At 37.5% G+C, this 14,663-nt stretch overlaps 3 protein-coding genes across 4 annotated transcripts in view; 2 read left to right on the top strand and 1 right to left on the bottom strand.

The window, feature by feature from the left end:
* Positions 1-1,048, top strand: part of LOC111470620 (transcription initiation factor TFIID subunit 4b) — a 7,486-nt gene extending 6,438 nt beyond the window's left edge. For both annotated transcript variants that reach the window (XM_023116184.1, XM_023116183.1), the window contains exon 16: positions 355-1,048. In XM_023116184.1, coding sequence (XP_022971952.1) covers positions 355-527 — 173 coding nt within the window. In that variant the 3' untranslated portion in view covers positions 528-1,048. The remainder of the gene's footprint in view (positions 1-354) is intronic.
* A 461-nt stretch (positions 1,049-1,509) lies between these two features.
* On the bottom strand, positions 1,510-4,579 carry LOC111470628 (aluminum-activated malate transporter 12-like). The gene is made up of 6 exons (XM_023116197.1): positions 4,147-4,579; positions 3,874-4,014; positions 3,504-3,776; positions 2,584-2,705; positions 2,361-2,504; positions 1,510-2,284 (listed from the first exon to the last, which is right to left on the bottom strand). Exons 1-6 carry the CDS (start codon positions 4,388-4,390, stop codon positions 1,649-1,651), a joined length of 1,560 nt encoding a protein of 519 aa, XP_022971965.1. The 5' UTR covers positions 4,391-4,579; the 3' UTR covers positions 1,510-1,648.
* Positions 4,580-7,991: 3,412 nt separating this feature from the next.
* Positions 7,992-11,194, top strand: LOC111470627 (plant intracellular Ras-group-related LRR protein 5-like). The gene is made up of 3 exons (XM_023116196.1): positions 7,992-8,584; positions 9,864-10,780; positions 10,853-11,194. Exons 1-3 carry the CDS (start codon positions 8,050-8,052, stop codon positions 11,006-11,008), a joined length of 1,608 nt encoding a protein of 535 aa, XP_022971964.1. The 5' UTR covers positions 7,992-8,049; the 3' UTR covers positions 11,009-11,194.
* Positions 11,195-14,663: the final 3,469 nt, after the last annotated feature.

Here is a 14,663-nt window from a genome sequence, read left to right as displayed (position 1 = left end):
TTTTTTTTTTTTTTTTTTAAAAAAAAAAAAAAAAAAAAAAAAAAAAAAAAAAAAAAAAAAAAAAAAAAAAAAAAAAAAAAAAAAGAAAAGAAAAGAAAGAGAGAGAAGAAAAAAGAAGATCACAGATATCCCATGGACATCATAAAATGATATGGAAGTCGAGCTATAGCGAGTTTGTTTCCAGAGAAATGACTATCACGAACTCTTGTCAGCATCAATAGCTTAGTTTTAACTTGTTTAAGATTATCATCCACCTATTTTTTTTAAAAAAATTTGATCGCATTCTTTAAATTAGAGAGAGAACAAAGAAAATAAGCAATATTTTAAGCACATCTAACTGGTTTTTTTTCGCAGGAACTTCCAAAAAATTTGGAAGGAACCAAATGAATGCAAGTCAAACTAGGGTGGCTCGTAGTATTTCTGTTAAAGATGTCATCGCCGTGCTGCAAAGAGAACCCCAGATGTCCAGATCCACCACAATATATCGTTTGTTCAACAAAGTTCGTTCCGAAGCCACCGGTGAATAGAATTGACTATAACAATGGTAAACTAACATCCCTAGAGACATGCGTTCGTTTGGCGGGGTTCTGTCCGTCTGAACTAATGGTATTGGCTATATGATAAACTGCATAGTTTTTGAAATATAACTGCTTAAGTTGGTAGCTGCTGCTAGAACAATTAGAAAAGGAGTTCCTCAAGAGCTTGTACAGATTAAAGAGGCTCAAGACCTTGCCCGAGAGAGCTCTATTTGCCACAGTTTGGCGCTGATTCGTTTCTGGTTTTCAATACGCTGAAAAGGGAAAGGGTGATGATTCGGATCTTTGAGCTCATGAGATGGAAGAAGATTGTGTTGATGTTTGGCTTCAACCAAATCCATCTGCTATACACTCCCTTTACCTTCATGATTTAGCTTCTTTTTTTTTTTTTAATGGTTTATCTATGTGTGTGTGTGTGTGTGTTCTGAATATTAACGCTATTGGAGTGCTATTATGTAAGCTCCTAGGCGTTTTGTCATTGATGATAAATTATTTTATTCTTCTTTTTTCCACGTCGATAAATCTTCCCATCTTACCGGTGTTCGTATGACCCAGTAACCTGTTCAACTCAGACTACTACCAAACTCAATCTTTCCACGTTGATGATAGTTTAATCATAGTTTGGAACCTTCTATAAATCTTTCATTCCAACCATTACAGGTGTTCGTGATAATCCATCCAATTCAGGCTAATTGAAAATTTTGGTTTGGTTTGGGTTGTAACTTAGGTTAGTTTGGGTTGTGAGTTAAACATTCTTTTAGTTAGATTAGGTGCTCAAAGTTACCCTACTTTAAAAAAAAAATAAATAAATAAATAAGAATATTTGAACTTTATGAAATGTATAATATAAGATACGATATTCGATAAGGCCTAGAAAGTATGAAAGTGATACTCGTATACTGAATTCTGTGTGCGCAAAAAGAGAAACTTCTGAAACTATGTATATAAAAGTGAATTTAAATCCAAGACTAGGTTTTAGGTCACAATACCGTCATAATATAGTCATGTTATGCATTTCTCAACCCCAATAGTAAGGTCACTTACATGATATTTTTACTAGTCGGTGCTACAAGTGTGTACGGGCTTCGTATGAATGATATTGATAATTCCAATTACTCAGCACCACTAACAGAAGACAACTGATTTTGAGACACATTGATGTTTGGCTTCTCACATTTGACAGTTATGTGTTGTTGTTCTTGATCATCACCATTTATGAACTCTTTGAAGCAAGCAATTCTGCCCAATTCTTCAACTTCATCAATAATATTGTCAAGCTTAGCCACTGTCTCAACAAGCAAAGAAGCAAAGGCTGCAAATGGAAGTGCTTCTGAGAACTCAAGGCTTGTGATAGCTATTTTACTTAACTGTGGCCTCAACACCTTCCTTTCAGCCTCCCTTGATTGCACACTTGCCCTTTTCGTCTTCCATTCCATCAGCGCCGATGAGTCGGTTTTCACGCTCGATAACGATCCCCCTGACCTGCAGCGCTTTTGTCCTGCTTCTGCTGCTGCTAATGCTAGCATATTGCTGGCTTTGTTCCTGTTTGAACCTAGGAACAACCGTGGCTGCGATTTTATCGCTTTGTTCAAGTCTTGTAACGCTTCATGAAGATGGTCCGAGAGGATCTCTGGTGAACAATGTCGTCGATTACGTATGCTGTTAGCGAGTTCGATCAATGCTTTTGATACTTCCCGTGCTACACGAGTGCAAGGATCTTTGAAAAGGATTCGAACCGATCGTGGAGTCTAGAACGATACAAAAAGAAACTCTTAGATTGTGTCAATCATTGCAAGCACTAGAATTTGAACCAATATGATGCACCTGAATCTCAGTCTGCAGGCAGCCATGTAGAGCGACGACGGTGTAACCGAAATGGCGAAGAACGCCGCCCAATTTCACATACTGCTGCCATGGGATTCTGTAGCAGTGACTTGAGTGTCTTGGCTCCCAGCTTGCTTGTAATGCCTGCTCAGTTTACAAGCAAATATTGAACAAAGTGCAACAAAAGTCATTCAGAAAAAAGTATCAAAAAAGGCTTTCCTACCAAAGATTCATCTATGGATTTTGAGTCTAGAACTGCCTTGTAACCTTTGTAGATTTGGTCCCCTGAACAGCTCTCTTTGTTATCGTCGATCTCGGTGTCGAAAAAATACTCATTAACACAGCCTGCGAGGGTGATTATTACGAGTGTCATTTACTTACATTCACATGACAGACGTGAGATCTCACATCGATTGCGGAGGAGAACGAAGCATCTTAAGGGTGTGGAAATCTCTCCCCTTAGCAGACGCGTTTAAAAAACCTTGAGGGGAAGCTCGAAAGGGAAAGCCAAAAGAGGATAATATTTGCTAACAATGGGCTTGGGCGGTTACAAATAGTATTAGAGCCAGACACTGGGCGATGTGTCTGCGAGAAGGCCCCGAAGGAGGGTGGACACGAGTAGGTGTGCCTGCAAGGACGCTGGAGATTGGAGGGTCTCACATGAATTGAAAAAGGAACGAGTGCCCGCAAGGACGCTGGGTCCCAAAGGAAGTGAATTATGAGATCTCTCATTGGTTGGGGAGGAGAATGAAGCATTTTTTATAAGAGTGTGGAAACCTCTCCCTATCAGATGCGTTTTAGAAACCTTGAGAGGAAGCTTGAAAGAGAAAACTCAAAGAGGACAATATCTGCTAGCGGTGGGTTTGAGCTAAGCCCCAAAAGGGGTGGACACGAGTCGGTATGCTAGCAAAAGCGTTGGGCCCCAAAGGGGTGGATTAGGGGTCCCATATTGATTGAAGAAAGAAACGAGTGACAGCGAGAACTCTAGGTCTTGAAGAAGGGTGGATTGTGAGATTCCGAAAGGGAACCTTGAGGGGAAGCTCGAAAGGAAAAACAAAAAAAAATATAATATCTGGTAGCGGTGGACTTAGACTGTTACGATCATGTGAAGATACTTAAAAGCAAGGTGTTCTTGTTTTGTACCTTCAATGGATTTGGCAAGGCCTTCAAGCTTGAGAACCGTTGAATTATGGAGCTCTTCTCCAGACCAATTTGGGAAGATCAATAAGCTCATCAAAAGGCAGACTCCACAGCCAATGGCAATGGTATACAATCTATCGTGTGCGATTTTCAAGACATTGTCGACCCGGTAGCTCGACACGGTTATGAGATTAAACGTCAAGAGAAATATCACCACTCCATAATCATAATTCTTCTTGATTTTAGGAAAGAATCTCATATATGTTGCTGCAGCTCCTATGACATTTAAGAAGACATCAAAAAGTTCCAAGTTTTAGCATAAACTAAGGATCATTAGCAACAACCTTAAAAGAACAAACAAAGACAAAATTACCTATAAGAAAAACAGCAGCTCCAATGAAACAAGCTCTAAAAACTCTTCCAGATCTATTAGCAACACCCTCAATGAAAAAAGCTAAGGATCCTGCCAATAATGTCCCCAACCCTCTATTGAGTCCTTTGCATAAAGTTGCCCCTGCCATTAAACCATTCAATACATAGCAAGAAACCGATCGAAATGAAACACGACAACTTTTAACTACGAATTTACAATGATCGAGTTAGATAGAGAAAACCCTGATCGAGTTAGATAGAGAAAAGAACGAACCGGCGGTGAACTCTAGAACGACGACGACCGTCATGACAGCCCATGTCGCATTGCTACCAATCCTTTTGAACAATGGCTCTATTAAGTACAACAAAGAAACAAGTGTGAGAGAGAGACCAACTTTGAGAGAGTGGATAATTCTCCTAGGATCTTCAGCTCCCACTTTCTTGGAGGTTTTCCAACACAAAACAGGAAAGTGTTGGATTTTGTCCATTGTCACTTGGATGTGTTTGTTCACTTGCATCTTCTTATGGTCTTCTCAGCATCAACTCTAGGAAGAAACAATGACATGTAATAGTAATAATAATAATTCAATGAACAAAAACCTTAAAAAAAGCTAAAACATAACCAATATGATAAACAAAATTTGACAACATATATGTTTTTTGATCTATTTGGTGTAATAAATTGGAAGTTCTTGTGTTTTTGAGAGAACCCCAAGTTTTTTGTAGTGGGTTTGATATGTCACTTTATATGCTCATGTCTCGAGAGAGAGAGATGGAGAGTCACATGTAGTGCAATAAAGTCCACAAGTATTTGAAGGGTAGGTTGCCATTTTTAAGCCAAATGTCAACTCAAAAGTGGAAGCTTTTACAACTATTTTCTCTTGGAAATGGTGAACTACTCGAGCCCAATTTTCATGATGATTTTGTTTATCATCAATGAAAAAATCTAGAAAGAAAATCGAGATTAGGATCGTTTCTAAGAAACACGAAGGGATCAGATTGAAATGAATCGAGCACCGTTCGAGAGTTGACTAAAATGAAATTGGGAAGTAGTTGGAAGTTATTATAATTAACATGGGAGTTTGGAACTGTGAGATCCCACATTGATTGGAGAGAGGAACGAGTTTCATCGGGGACATTGGGCAGGATGGGTTGTCATGAGATCCCACATTAGTTGGAGAGGGGAGCGAAATATTCTTTCTAAGAGTGAAAATTTCTCCATAGTAGATGCGTTTTAAAAGCCTTGAAGGGAAGCCCGTAAGGAAAATCCCAAAAAAGACTATTTTCTAGCAGTGCGCTTGGATTGTTACAGTTGGTATGAGAAGCATTTAAAGGGTGTGAAAACCTCTCCCTAGTAGACACATTATCTATAAGGGTGTAGATTGTGAGATTCTACATCGGTTGAGGAGGAGAACAAAACATTTTTTATAAGGGTGTGGAAACCTTTCCTTAGTAAACGCGTTTTAAAAACCTTGAAGGGAAGCTCAAAGAGGATAATGTCTGCTCGCGATGGGCTTGGACAAAAGACCCACACCCAAGTTCCATAGCTTTGGGTTCGCTATCCCGATCATGATTTTCCTACCCCCAGAGGGAAAAGTCCTTCCTTTTTTGGCCGGTTGTGGGCAAGGAGGGATTCGAACCCCCGACACCGTTGTTCGTAGCCACGTGCTCTAATCCTCTGAGCTACAGGCCCCACCCCATCTCCACTAGATCTGTTCCCGGGGGTACCCTAAAAAAAGGAACCTTTCCTCTCCCCAGCCATTTGCCATTTCGGGTTAAGAAGATGTGAAAGCGCCTCTCTCTCTATAAGAACGGTGCGTTCCAAGGTGTGAAGTGAGAGAGAAAAGTGGGAGATTAGACACATTTAAAGGGTGTGAAAACTTCTCCCTAGCTGACACATTATTTATAAGGGTGTGGAAACCTCTCCCTCTCAGACGCATTTTAAAAACCTTGAGGGGAAGTCAGGAAGAAAATGCCCAAAAAAAATAATATTTATTAGCAGTGGGTTTGAGCCGTTTGAGTTTGAGTCGGGATTAAAGTTGAGAATGAGAGATTAGTAATGATTAAAGTGTTGAAATGTGTTGGTTTAGCTGTGCACCGTCCAAGGGTTGACCAAACAAAAAGCTTGAAAGGCAAAAGAGTTCTTCACAAAACAAAACTCTCCTTTTAGCGTTGTGAGGATGACAATAACTTAAAGCTCCAAAAAGAAACAAACTCCCCTCCTTTTCTAACTTTCACGAGCTTTGCTCCTTTCTCTCATGCATGGCTCATTTTTATCCTAATGATTCCGTTCAGCTGTTTTCCGCTTACGATTTTATTTGGGGTCGAGTGTATATATATTATAGCCAGTTAGAGTTATAGATTTTATTTCGAATGAGAGATTTCGAACCTCAAAATAGGTATAGTCGATCATATACTTATGGAGCATAGATATGTGGAACACGTAATGTAGGGATGGTGACAAAGCCAATCGATACACCATCGGTCTGATCCAATCTAAAATTTCAAAGGGCCCGGTAAAGCATAGACTTCACTTGCCTTTACATCTAAACCTCAAAACACTCTTCATTTGTGCCTCATTCAAGAATATATTATTGCCTACTTCAAATTTTAGGTTCATACACATTACATCGACTTAAATTTTCTACCAGCTCTAGATCGTTCATCCTCATTCTAGTTTTTTTCACGGCTGTATTGATAACTTGAACCAACTTTAATCCTCAATAATGTTAAATATATTGTCTAAAACGATAGCTATACTAATATTTCATTACGTTGGAAACAATGATGTGACAAAGATGAGTATGAGTATGGGGCTTGAAATGGATGAAAATGGACAAAGATGTTAGGGTTTTTATGGGAGTTGAGGGGTCATGGGTAGCTTGTGATCAAAGATGAGTATTGATTTCTTACCACATAAACCCATCTCGTATTATTTCATCCCATTTTTTCTTTTTCTTTTTTGGTATAAAAATGTGAATGAATTATTCTTTTTCAAAACATCATTTGCGAGCAAAGAATCGATATTGGAAGGAAGCTATTTCGGTAACCCTATGTGTTTTGGATTGAAAATTCATTCGAACTCTGTGTTAGATTCCAGCTCAGAATCGGAGTAAAAAAAAACGATCCTTAGCTTCATAAGTGCCCAAGGCACACGGTTGAAATTAACAACTCCCACTTAAGTTACTCAAGTAATTGGCTCTACTATTGACATGGTTTGATGAATTGAAAAGAAGTATAAACGACACGTGCCATATAGCCCTTCTATGTGCCATATTTTATGACATACGACGTATTTTATGTTATATTATGCTATGTTGTGCCATGACTATGTGATAATGTGTTATGATTTATGTTATACTATGATATGTCATGCACACCACGTTAACAAGAATCTTTTCAAGACTGAAATGTTGTTATGCCAAATAAATAACGAATATACGATATGCATATCATATGGTTTAAAGCTTGAAGATTTCATGCATTTTTGTATAATCATGTGCATTGGGATACTTTCCTGTTATGATGAGTATGGACATGTACATTACGATATTTATGTTCACTGTGATAGCATACGTACGCTAGTTAACAGGTAAGCTTAGGGGGTACGTATATGCCCACCTAGTAGGTCCATGTGTGCGTATATGAGTCGTGTGTAGAGAAGTATTACACATCCAATTTTTAGCCTTGATTGGAAAGCAAAGTTCAACGCCATGAAATGTTCTTATGAAAGGATGGGTCCCTTTATGATTGTTTGTATATGCATTTCATGACCCTAACAGTGGAGTCATCTAGTGAATATTTCTTTAAATACTCCAGTTACGTGCTACTCTTATTTTTCAAGTAAGGAAATTTTTTATGATGCATGTGAGTGAGAACAAAACATCGTGAAAGGATTCGTGTTGATTTGTGGAGATAGTCTCCACTCTTAAAAAACCAAGAGTAGGTAATGTGCTCATGTCGCAAGAGATGCAGGGAAATATCGAGGCCATCTGATATCAAATCTGGATTTCGAATCTTGTTATAAATAAATATATTAAGATATATTGGAGTGCATTTTTATTAATGAGTATATACTTAAAATGAATTTTTAATTAGTCATAGATTATTATGCATCAAGAAATGAATTGTGAATTGAAAGTTTATATCAAATTACAAATTGGAAGCCCCAATCGCCATGGATGCGACCATCAAGCAAAACCCACCTCCGTCTCCCTTCATAGACACTGTCAACGAAATCACTAGAATTTTCCGATCACTTCCGGCCAGACCCTCCATAGACGAGGTCGAAGCAGCGGTGACGATTCTCAATACTGTTAAGAACGACGAGGATTTCAAATTGGGGGAAATTTCAAAGCAGGAAGTCCCTCAAAATGTCCCTGAAGATCTCTTCTCTATTTTGCAGCAGATGAGGAAGATGATGGTGTTGTTCGAGAGCCATGAACAGAGGCGAGAGGCCGTTCGTTTGATTGAGCTCGATAAGATGCTGAAAACCTTCGATGAACTTATTCTGAGAGCTTCTGATTTGGTTTCTGGCGATTCTCAGGGCCAGAGGTCTCTGAATTTGAGTGATCCAGTTGAGAAAATTGCAAAGGAGACGGTAATCAGTGATCAAAATTTGGAGAAGAATAGGGGAGATGAAGAATTTGAAAGCAATGGAAATAAGGATTTGGTTAAGATTTCTTCATTCATTCCTCCATTATCTTCTTCAGGTAGATTTCAAACTCACTCTCTGTTGTTTTTTTTTACCCTTGTATGCGATACTTTCTGTGATATGAAGTTCTCTTTTATTAATTAGCATTTGATCTTAGTCTGATTCATGAAGTTGTGATAATACTCTATTTCCTTTGTGATTGGGGAAGTTTAGGTTTGATTTGAGCTCTGAATCCTGATCCTTAGGTTGCTACTGAAGTTTAATCAACTAGATGGATAAGAAAATTTGTCCCCTGACTTTTTAGTTGATTGATATTTGAAGAGATGATTTGATAGAATAGAAGAGAGTGTAGTTGTGAGATCCCACATCAGTTGGAGAGGGAAACGAAACATTCCTTGTAAAGGTGTGGAAATCTCGTCCTAACGGACGTGTTTTAAAAATCGTGAGGCTGATGACTATACATAACAGGCCAAAGCGGACAATATCTGCTAGTGGTGGGCTTGGGTTATTACAAGTGGTATTAGAATCAGACATTGGGCGATGTGCCAGCGTCCTTGCTAGCCATCAAAGGGGTGGATTGTGAGATCTCACAATCGGTTGGAGAGGGGAACGAAACATTCCTTATAAGGGTCTGGATACCTCTTCCTAACATACACGTTTTAAAAACTGTGAGGTTGACGGTAATACGTAACAGGCCAAAACAGACAATATCTGCTAGCGGTGGGCTTGGAGGGTTTGGACTCTTACAAATGGTATCGGAGCTAGATACCGGGCGGTGTGCCATCGTGGACACTAGGCCTCCAAGGGGGTGGATTGTGAGATCCCACATTGGTTGGAGAGGGAAACGAAACATTCCTTATAAAGGTGTGGAAACTTCTCCCTAACATACGCGTTTTAAAAACCGTGAGGCTGATGGTGATACGTAAAGAGCCTAAGCGGACAATATCTGCTCTTGTTACAGTAGAATAAAGTTCAAACTTCCGTAAACATGCTGTTGACATAACATTATCCATTGAAAAGATAAGAGTTACACAAAGAACTTCATTTCAAATATCAAGGGATATTATGTGATTATATGCATGTCACATCAATGGAATTTGAAATATTCTGATGGCTCATTGCTCGGGGCCAACCGAGACTTAGGGTGAATTCGGGATTAGTATCTCGATTCGGATATGATATCAAATCAGCCTTGATTTGGATGGTTGGTTTAGCCAATTAGAACTTTGTTTTGGATAGAATTTGTTTCCCATGGATTCCAAAAGTTCAATAGCTTCACTTCTTATCCATCTCTTTTCATTGTCTTATTAAGTTTGTATTGTTAATCTGTGTTGAAGGTGAAGGAGAAACTGAAAAACTGAGTTTAATGAAAGTTGCTGCTCTTATTGAAAACATTGCTAAAAGTGGATCAACTGTTCTGAATCTGAAGGGAAAGTTGATGGATAATATGGAATTTCTTCCAATTTCCATTGGGAAGTTATCTGATCTTGTTGAATTAGACCTATCAGAAAACAAAATCATGGCACTTCCACCAGAACTAAGTAGCCTTAGATTGTTAACAAAGTTTGTCATTCGCTCCAACCAATTAATAAACCTTCCCGGCACGTTCGGGGCGCTTGTAAACCTCACCGACATCGACCTGCACGCAAACAGGCTAAAATCACTGCCAGCTTCTTTTGGGAACCTGAAAAACCTTATCTATCTCGACTTGAGCTCGAACCTTTTCACCCATTTACCAGAAATCATTGGATCATTGACTAGTTTAAAGATGTTAAACGTAGAAACCAATGAGCTCGAGGACTTACCTTACACAATCGGATCATGTTCGTCACTTGTCGAGCTACGACTTGACTTTAACGAGATAAAATCTCTTCCCGAGGCAATCGGAAAGCTTGAATCCTTAGAGATTCTCACCCTGCATTACAATAGAATCAGAGGACTTCCCACAACAATAGGAAATCTCCCCAAGTTAAGGGAACTAGACATTAGCTTCAATGAACTGGAAACGATCCCCGAAAATCTGTGTTTGGCTGTTAGCCTCCGAAAGCTGAACGTTGGCAAGAACTTTGCCGACCTGACAGCGTTACCGAGATCGATCGGGAACCTGGAGATGCTTGAGGATCTTGACATAAGTGCGGACCAGATACGATTCCTGCCGGAGTCTTTCAGGTTCTTATTGAAATTGAGAGTTCTTCAAACGGATGAAACACCATTAGAAGAACCACCAAGAGAAGTTCTTGAATTGGGTGCTCAGGTAAAGCAAAAACATATCAGTTTTGAAGTTATAACTAATCCAACATTCATATTTGAAGTTTGTTTATGTCAGGCTGTTGTGAAGTTCATGGCTGATGCAGTGGAAAACGGGGACTTAAAATCTGAGGCAACAGAAGAGAAGGGGTTTTGGTTATGGTTTTGCTCATTATGTTGCTCCAAAAGAAGTGATTCGCCTAATTACAGGTTATCGACTGAATTACAGCTTTGATTTGTTGATTTTTCATTGAAAATAAGGCTGAAGGAACCTTGTTTTTGTGTGTATAGTGGATGAATGATAGTTTCACAAGTGTTGTTATGGTTTTACTGAAGAAAGATTAGAGTTTTGTAAGCAGGGCCTAAACGGACATTTGGATCGAAAAAAATTAAATCGAACCGAACCGACTACTTGATTGAAGTAGCCACTAGAGGACTTTTATCAAACGAACCAACCGAAACGAACAAAATGTATGATCAACTTGTTTAATGAGTCTCTGGGGCTTTTAATTTTGTGTTAAATAAGTTATCGATTTGTTTATTTATTTTAGGAATAAATTGTCTGCCTAGGTAGGGTGTGAAAATTTGAACCTCCAACCTCGAGATAAGGAGTATACGTCAATTATAAGCATAACGACTCCACCTAAATTTCAATAAAAACACAAAATGCTTGCTAAAAGGAATGGGCTTCAAAAGTTTGGTGGAAGAAATGGGCTTCAAAAATTGATCCAAAATTCTTTTTTCTTTCCAAGTTTAAGAACGACAATGATCTATGTTCGACTCTGCAAGAGGAAAGAGCATTTCTCGGACAATGATAGTAGTCTTAAACCCATACTCTTGATTCCCACCTTGAGACGACCACCAAAAAGCTTACATTTTCCTCTTCATTGAGTACGTAAAGTAAGGGTAGTTCAAGTAACCTAGCTTCGAGTGGTTGCTTAATCGAAGAAGTTGAACTTGTGCCCCTATGGTTGCGATAAGGAAGTGACCGTCGTCTTCTCATAATCATATAAAAAGGAAAGGTTTCTCCTTCTCTCTTTTCCCGAGTCATTACAAGGAGTTCTCACACTCTAGAAAAATCAATCCTTTTGATTAGGACAAAATGAATAAAAAAAACTCCTAAAAAGTGGTTGAGTTTGCTTTTAGGGTTACCCGCTATTCTTTATTTGCATTCAAATGTCTTGTGTCTGCCACATACTTATCGGGTGATCTAGGAATTAGGGAGCACTAACAAGCAAGAAAATGTCCCTTCCTATATCGAGAGATAGGCTAAGGCACCTTTACTAATATTCTAATAGTTGGTCGTTTTTTCTTCTTTTTTTTTGTTATTGAAAAAGGAGCAACTTTCCCGCTTGTTGCTTTAGAAAGATGGTAATGACATGTTAGCCTTTACTAATAGTTCTGAAAGTCAAGGCACTTCTCCCCTCGATAAAGCAACGTTGCTCCTCTCCTTTTCCTACAAATCTACAACTCTCTTTACCGAGAGAGACTCCATCTATATCCCTACTAGTGGATATTCATCATTTTTCCATTCTCATTTATTTGTTTGATACCTTAAACTAGGCTCCATTTTTTATAAGTTTTGTTTGTTTGGTCTTAATCAAGATAGGCCAGAGGCGTGTCGGGACGTTCGGTAGCTGCTTAGTCTTATCCAAGAGTCTAATATCTTTATACTATTTTTTTTTTATCAAAGAAAAAAGGGTTGATTTAGGCCCCTTTCCTATTAAATCTTGATATAATAGAGGTAATTCTAATCACATTCGAATTTATTTAACCTGTTCTTATACATTCAATCAAGAGACAATGAATTACGGCTAAGCTAACGCTCGTCTATAATACATTCTTTTTAAATAGTTCCAGGCTTAAGTTGGCGGAAACTTGCACATCGAGCGTCTTACCATTTATGGATTTTCTTATTTTCAAAACGTAAATAAAACATTTTGCTTCCTAATGTGATGTGAAATGGATTGTGACATTAAAAAATGGTTTTTAATTAACACAAAAATGATGACGAAAAGTGGGTTAGTGTTTTGATAAGATGAAATCCAACAATTGGATGTCTTTGTTTAGAAATGGATTGGGTTAACGATATAATTTAATTTGAGTAATATGAATAAATATGAATATGAATGATGTGAAAAGGGACACAAATAGTTTACATTCTTCCTAATATGATTAAAATAGTCAACCTTATGTTGTCAAATCAAGTAAATTTTAGAGAATTGTGTAGGCCCCATCTAAAATTCATTCTCATCTTCATCCCATGAAATCAATAATATTTGGTTTTGATTTGGTTTGATTAGAATTTTATTGTTTCTTCCTTCCAACTAGAATAGGAAAGGTGCATCTGTACTAGTGTGGTATGAAAGTTTAAAGTTTGTTAGATAGGGTGAAAACGTAAAATCACGTGCCTCGTAACAATGTGATGTAAAAGTTTAAAGTTTCTTGGATAGGGTGAAAACGTAAAATTACGTGCATTGCAACAGTGTAATATGAAAGTTTAAAGTTTGTTAGATAGGATGAAAACGTAAAATCATTTGCTTCGTAACAATGTAATATGAAAGTTTAAAGTTTCTTAGTTAGGTGAAAACGTAAAATCATGTGCATCGTAACAGTGTGATATGAAAGTTTGAAGTTTCTTAGATAGGGTGAAAACGTAAAATTACGTGCATCGAAACAGTGTGATATGAAAGTTTAAAGTTTCTTAGATAGGGTGAAAACGTAGCAGTGTGATATGAAAGTTTAAAGTTTGTTAGATAGGATGAAAACGCAAAATCACGTTCTTCATAACAGTGTGATATGAAAGTTTAAAGTTTCTTAGATAGGGTGAAAACGTAAAATCATGTGCATCGTAACAGTGTGATATGAAAGTTTAAAGTTTCTTAGATAGGATGAAAACGTAAAATTACGTACATCGTAACAGTGTGATATGAAAGTTTAAAGTTTCTTAGATAGGGTGAAAACGTAAAATTACGTGCAACGTAACAGTGCGATATGAAAGTTTAAAGTTTGTTAGATAGGATGAAAACGTAAAATCACGTTCTTCATAACAGTGTGATATGAAAGTTTAAAGTTTCTTAGATAGGGTGAAAACGTAAAATCATGTGCATCGTAACAGTGTGATATGATTTAAAGTTTCTTAAATAGAATGAAAACGTAAAATTACGTGCATCGTAACAGTGTGATATGAAAGTTTAAAGTTTCTTAGATAGGGTGAAAATGTAAAATTACGTGCAACGTAACAGTGTGATATGAAAGTTTAAAGTTTGTTAGATAGGATGAAAACGTAAAATCACGTTCTTCGTAACAGTGTGATATGAAAGTTTAAAGTTTCTTAGATAGGTTGAAAACGTAAAATCATGTGCATCGTAACAGTGTGATATGAAAGTTTAAAGTTTCTTAAATAGGATGAAAACGTAAAATTACGTGCATCGTAACAGTGTGATATGAAAGTTTAAAGTTTCTTAGATAGGGTGAAAACGTAAAATTATGTGCAACGTAACAGTGTGATATGAAAGTTTAAAGTTTGTTAGATAGGATGAAAACGTAAAATCACGTGCTTCGTAACAGTGTGATATGAAAGTTTAAAGTTTCTTAGATAGGTTGAAAACGTAAAATCACGTGCATCGTAACAGTGTGATATGAAAGTTTAAAGTTTGTTAGATAGGGTGAAAACGTAAAATTACGTGCAATGTAACAGTGTGATATGAAAGTTTAAAGTTTGTTAGATAGAGTGAAAACGTAAAATTACGTGCAACGTAACAGTGTGATATGAAAGTTTAAAGTTTGTTAGATAGGATGAAAACATAAAATCACGTGCATCGTAACAGTGTGATATGAAAGTTTAAAGTTTGTTAGATAGGATGAAAACATAAAATCACGTGCATCGT

Source organism: Cucurbita maxima, unplaced genomic scaffold (assembly GCF_002738345.1).
Source record: "Cucurbita maxima cultivar Rimu unplaced genomic scaffold, Cmax_1.0 Cma_Scf00046, whole genome shotgun sequence".
NCBI classification, from domain to species: domain Eukaryota; kingdom Viridiplantae; phylum Streptophyta; class Magnoliopsida; order Cucurbitales; family Cucurbitaceae; genus Cucurbita; species Cucurbita maxima.
Note: the sequence above shows the minus strand (reverse complement) of the source record. Positions and strands in the feature narration are given on the sequence as shown.

Excerpts from the sequence above, each read along its gene's own strand:
- LOC111470628 (XM_023116197.1), bottom strand. The coding sequence starts at position 4,390 with ATGCAAGTGAACAAACACATCCAAGTGACAATGGACAAAATCCAACAC. Across the intron at positions 3,777-3,873 it reads AGCTGCTGTTTTTCTTATAG|GAGCTGCAGCAACATATATG; the intron begins GTAATTTTGTCT and ends TAAATGTCATAG. Across the intron at positions 2,505-2,583 it reads AATCCATAGATGAATCTTTG|GCATTACAAGCAAGCTGGGA; the intron begins GTAGGAAAGCCT and ends TAAACTGAGCAG.
- LOC111470627 (XM_023116196.1), top strand. The coding sequence starts at position 8,050 with ATGGATGCGACCATCAAGCAAAACCCACCTCCGTCTCCCTTCATAGAC. Across the intron at positions 8,585-9,863 it reads TCCTCCATTATCTTCTTCAG|GTGAAGGAGAAACTGAAAAA; the intron begins GTAGATTTCAAA and ends TCTGTGTTGAAG. Across the intron at positions 10,781-10,852 it reads TTCTTGAATTGGGTGCTCAG|GCTGTTGTGAAGTTCATGGC; the intron begins GTAAAGCAAAAA and ends TGTTTATGTCAG.